This window comes from Artemia franciscana, unplaced genomic scaffold, assembly GCF_032884065.1.
Source record: "Artemia franciscana unplaced genomic scaffold, ASM3288406v1 PGA_scaffold_74, whole genome shotgun sequence".
Classification (NCBI taxonomy): Eukaryota; Metazoa; Arthropoda; class Branchiopoda; order Anostraca; family Artemiidae; genus Artemia; species Artemia franciscana.
The window spans coordinates 905,798-911,950 of NW_027062709.1; the positions used below are offsets into that span (position 1 = coordinate 905,798).

The 6,153-nt window shown below is 35.2% G+C and overlaps 1 protein-coding gene across 1 annotated transcript in view; it reads right to left on the bottom strand.

The window, feature by feature from the left end:
* Positions 1-2,643, bottom strand: part of LOC136042189 (protein big brother-like) — a 76,448-nt gene extending 73,805 nt beyond the window's left edge. The window contains exon 1 of the mRNA XM_065727120.1: positions 2,384-2,643. Coding sequence (XP_065583192.1) covers positions 2,384-2,590 — 207 coding nt within the window. The 5' untranslated portion in view covers positions 2,591-2,643. The remainder of the gene's footprint in view (positions 1-2,383) is intronic.
* Positions 2,644-6,153: the final 3,510 nt, after the last annotated feature.

Consider the following 6,153-nt stretch of genomic DNA (forward strand, 5'->3'; position numbering starts at 1 on the left):
CTTTCAGTAGAAAAAACTTTTCATATTTAATTTTTCATTGTTCAGAAATCCTGCGCCCCCTCCATTGAAAGTCTTGTCTTAAATTTTAATGTCGCTCCTTACTTTCAGTTAAAAAAATTGTTTTTTTTTATTTAATTTCTGAACGTTTTTGAATGAATACATGTTTTGATTTTCGCTCTCCGCAGAGGAGTAATTAAAACGAAATTTGCATATTTTTTTTCTGGCTAAATGGCTTTCTCATAGTTTTGATCGAATGATTTTGAGAAAAAAGCAGCGAGGGAAGAAGCCTAGTAGCCCTCCGACTTTTTGGTTACTTAAAAAGGCAACTAGAACTTTTGATTTTTTACGAATGTTTTTATTAGTAAAAGATATACCTAACTTATAAATTAGCTTACGTAACGAACTTCTGTATCCTCATGTTTTTGTTACATATTTGAGGGGGCTCACCCCCTCGTCCGTACCTCGCTCTTAAATTCTGTCCCAATTCATTAACAACGACCCCTGAATCACAAAAGCCGTAGAATAAGTAGTTAAAATTACTAAAAATACTTTAGCTTAAAGAGGCATTAAGAGGAGGTGAGCCCCTCATATGCGTAATAATTTCTGTTCGTTTTAAGTTTAAATTCTGCTCCTTACTTCCAGTTGAAAAAACTTTTTCATATCTATTTTTTCATTGTTTTTTTTTTAATAATGCTAGAAAATCCTGCGCTCCCTTCATGGAAATTCTCTTCCACCACGACAAATTCTTCGATGGAAAGTTCCTCCAACATATCCCCCCCTTCTCAACTCCTCCCCCCCCCCAACCAAAAAATGCCCCTGAAAACGTCTGTACACTTCCCAATAACCATTACTATATGTAAGTACTGGTCAAAGTTTGTAACTTGTAGCCCCTCCCACGGGGACTGTGGGGGAGTAAGTCATCCCCAAAGACATAGTTATAAGGTTTTACGACGACGTTGAATAAAATGGCTATCTCAGAATTATGATCCGTTGACTTTGGGAAAATAATTAGCGTGGGAGGGGGCCTAGGTACCTTCCAATTTTTTTAGTCACTTAAAAAGGGCACTAGAACTTTTCATTTCCGTTAGAATGAGCCCTCTCGCAAGATTTTAGGACCACTGGGTCGATACAATCACCCCTGGGAAAAAAAAAAAAACAAACAAACAAACAAACGAATAAACACGCATCCGTGATCTACCTTCTGGCAAAAAATACAAATTTCCAGATTTTTATAGATAGGAGCTTGAAACTTCTACAACAGGGTTCCCTGATACGCAGAATCTGATGGTGTGATTTTCGTTACGATTCTATGACTTTTAGGGGGTGTTTCCTCCTATTTTCTAAAATAAGGCAAATCTTCTTAGGCTTGTAACTTTTCATGGGTAAGACTAAACCTTATGAAACTTATATATTTAAAATCACTATTAAAATGAGATTCTTATGATGTAGCTATTGGTATCAAAATTCAATTTTTTAGAGTTTTGGTTACTATTGAGCCGGGTCGCTTCTTACTACAGTTCGTTGCCACGAACTGTTTGATTATCATGTTTCCTTCCATTCTTATTCACATATTAAAATAATTCTTAAATAATATCTGATATCTAGCAGAGTTTAAATTCTTCTGCAATCTGATGGGTCAAATGCTTTTGACGGGTCAAAAATATTTAACAAGGAAATACGAAGCATCGAGAGATGCAAAATAACGGAGAAATATATTATTTTCGGCTATATTTCGGAGCGTCAAGTAAGTAATGATTCTAACCCTGGGCAGGAGGATCAGCTGCCCCCCCCCCCGTTTGTATGACATCTGACATTAAATTCCTATTGCTTTATATTTTACACACCTAATGACTAAAATGACGTGCTTAAAAATGATACTTATTCGTCACAATTTTAATTTTTGTGTACCTTGCCCCCCCCCAGTTTATGAGGCATAAAAATATTAGTGCATCAAGGGGGGAGGGGTAGGGATGCATTGCCAGAAACACGAATATAGTATTTGGAAAGAGTGGAAACTAAGGAAATTAATGGTGTTACTTTTAATTAAGAGCAGACCTCATCTTAAAGAGCCGCTAATGTCCACTGTTAACGTGATTTTAGATAACTAGCTATTCAAAATCTTAACTAGCATTCTTAGGGTAGGCCTAATGAATATTATGCTGATAAGGAACATAATAAAATAAGAAATCTAGTGGTAGTACATTTATGTTATTTTTTATATAGACTGACGCTAAATCGGGTGGGGGGGGGGAGTGAACTGCCACAAACGCGACTTTAACCATTAAAAAAGAGCATAAAGTTAACAATCTAAAAATTCCTTTCTATTCTTTTCCAGAATGACCCCTTCGGGAAAGCCGCTTTCTGAATAGCAAGATATTCCTACCTCACTTTCTCTGCCAAGCCGTCGGAACAATTCATCGGACTCAAATTTAGACTTTTGATCAGCAACAACCCTCGGAACTCTATACATTAATGCTGGTTTAGGAGGGTGGTGATGATGAGGGACACCAGCATTAGGGTCATATAATCCAAGTGCATCAGCGTAGGGTGGCAGCATACTTGACAACAGTGCAGCAGTATCGTTCATCATCCTACTCCAAAACCATATTTACACCTGTCTCGCGGACAGAAGACTAAACGGTAAAGTCACTTGCACTTGGAATATAGGCGTGGCTTCAGTCTAAGGGGCAGGGCTATGTAGTGCGTCATTGATTCTCTGCGAGAATTGACCAATAGGAGTTTGGTTTTCTATTAGTAAGACATATCCATGTTAATATAATTTAGGGAAATATTATAAATATAGAGAGAGACAGGTATTCATTGGAATAAATTCCTGGAAAAAAATCATAGTAATAATTATTCAAGGATCAGTTTAGCACTTCCACTCTCCATAAGGAAAAACTGTAATATTCTGGAAACTCTTTTAAAACAGTCAAAAATACTTACTTATATAATTCCTAAATACGAATCACTAAACTTTATATCCCCCCTCTTTCGGACAATTATATACCCCAAAACTTATATACTATAGCGTGAATCCTTTTATTTCGTCGCGTTTCTACCTTTTGCCCTTAAATTAATAAGCCCACGTATAATTTTGGCTATATATTTGTCCACCAGGGGGAGAGGGGGGTTAAGGAAATCACAGTTTTTAGGTATGAATAGACCTAAGATGATTTCAGGGGGAAAATATCTGGTACTTCCTTGTTAGCTAGTACACACTCAATAATTGGAGTTAGTTTTATCACAATGCAATATACCAAAATATGATGAAAATATAATAGTTCAGTAACAAAATTATGTAAACTACATCAAATAACTATGGAAGAGGGGCCACCCAGAGCACATTATATTAAAAACGTAGCCTTACCCTACGAAAATACAAACTAAATATTTAATTAAAATATAGTTACAATGTAGTTTTCCACCAAGCCGAAGCTAATTGTTTGGTATAAAGACCGTGGAAACCGGCTATTTCTGATCATCCAGATTCATAGTATGTACTAGCTAACAAAAAGTACCAAATATTTTTATTTTAATGTCCTTGTTAATTAAGCATAATATTTATTTCGTATTTATTACCTTTTTGCCTTAGCATGTGCTCACGAAGGGGATATTTAGACATTTACTCCTTGGATACTCCATATCTCCCCTATAACTTCCAATATTTCCTGTAGGCTATACAATTTGATAAATTCTTGCGTCCTTTCGAATTTGTGCCCTATCCGAGACGTTTAAACTTTCGATGTAAATTAGTGTGTACGTATTAGGTCGTACTGGTGCGAGGGACTTCATAAAAATGGATAAAGAGCGAAACTTTGACTAAATTGGGTGGAGGAGGAGTGTACGCAGCTTTGTTGGCCTCAAGTGACTTGGTGCTGCAGTGAGTTGTAGGTAGTAATAGCAGTAATACCTGGTCACACCCCTTTTTTTTATTCTTTCCTTCCTTATATTTTAACGAAGTTATTGAAAGTATTGGAATGATTGACACGCTTAACCAACACAGACCCTACAGCGATAAATTGTTTTTCGCAGGGAAAAACAAAAGAAGTTGATTGATATATTTATAACTTATTTAGTTTTAGGGAAATTTTACAAAATACAAAAACTATCAATTCAGTTTGTGTGTGTCTTTTTAAACATTTTCAGAATGAAATAAACAACCCAAGTCACCTTCTTTTATAATGAGTCACCTTCTTTTATAGTCAGCAAATATCTAAAGGTGGAAATCTGAATACATTATAATGCTATAAGCACATCACCTATTTCACAACAAGTTATTAAGATATAAAAACTTTAAAATTTTAAGAAGTATCGTAAAACACCTCCAAAGGGTGGATTAAGTCTGATGAAATAAAATAATATCAAAACAGAATATCCAGAAATCCTCGCAAATTTTTTTTATCACTATAAAAAAAAAAAAAAAAAAAATTTATATGTGCTTGAGACCAATGGCTAGAGACTATGGATACGTATTTATTTGTTTTTTCTTTTTGCAAGCCAAGGCCTTCACTTATCGTAGATTATTGGAACAGGAGCAATTGATTACTCCTCATCAAAGTGTTATTTTCAGTAAATAAAGTGCTCTTTTCAGCCGTTTTTGTGCTGAAAACTGCACTTCCTGGAGTTTTTGCAAATGGCTGCACTTTGTGCAGAAAACATTTTCAGAGTAGTTATCGAAAGCAGAATATCAGCAAATTCTTCAAGCCTCTGTAAAAAAAACCGCAAAAACAATAAAGTTGAATTTGCATGCGATTGATAGTTAGAGGTTACGGATGTGTGTTCAATTTTCTTCCCCTCCCCTCGGAATTACTGTATTGATTCTACTACCGTAGGCTATTGAAAGAGGAAATAATAATTACTCCACATTAACTACCACTACTAACAACTCGTTGCAGAGCCAAGCCGCCTGAAGCCAACACGGCTATGCACGCTCCTCCTCCATCCCAATTTATTCAACGCCTCCCTTTTTACACCCTTTCAAAAAGTTCCAGTTTCTGTTAAATCCTTCCTTAAGACCTCCTCCCAACCCATTCGGGCAAGACCTGCTTTTCGTTTAGCTGTAGATGGTGGGCCGAATTGGACGATCTTTAGCAATATGTTACCCTTACAGGCTTTTTTTGCCAATTCGCGTCGCAAACGGGAATTTGTTCTAACTACAGCCAAAACACCGGTGGTCTAAGACTTTTAGATAGTCAGCTTAAAAAAATAACTTATATAAAACCTTTCATCACATATGGCTATTGTGCTATGTAAAAACAGATTGTTTAAAATAGAAAGTTTTAGTAAATGATGCATTGAAAGCTTCATTTAGTAGCTTTGGTATTAATCCAGGGTATTGCATAGTTAAGAAAGAGGAAAACAGAGAGCTAACATGTCAAAATCACCGTGACAAGTTTTCATTCTTTTTACTTGCGTTAAATTCCATACAAAAGAACCAATCAGAATTTATGCTCTTTTGACTAGCTCCCAATTTCTATAGGAATAAAAGGTAAATAAAATAAGGGGTAAAAAAAAACAGGTTGAAATCGCTTCTCTTTATGACATATAGCGGAATCGTAATAGGATTAGCTAAAAAAAAAAAGTGACAATTTACTTCACAAAAACAAGCCAATTGGATTAAAGTTCACTTTTTAAACAAAGATGTATAGGGCCTTGATATTTCTTTACTTCTTTCTTTGCATGATCTTTGCCTAATTCAAACTGATTGAATCTAACTGGGTTGTAAAATAGTTTTACGAAATTCTGTTGTTTTTTATATATATCTTCGTCAAATAAGTTTTTCTGTATGACGTTTTCTATGAATTGACATTCTATGACATTTTAATTAATATTCTATGAAAAAGAGAGTAATCCCGTTTTCTATTTGGTTAAACCTGAACTCTTATTGTATAGGTCAATGAGGATTCTTCAGGGGGATGGGGCGGAGTCTTAAGAGCGATTAATTCCAGAAACTTCTTTAATTTACAGGAATATATTTAAAGGACTCTAGTTTTTCTTTTTGATTTTTCAGATTTGGCTAAGATGATTCTAAACCAAATTGGCCCTCACCCCCGGTCGAAGCTTAAAAAGCAATTAATCATCCAAGCTTCATCAATTTTGCAGGAAAATGTTTAATTGGTTCTCTTGTTTTCTTTGCTTTTTTTTAGTTTT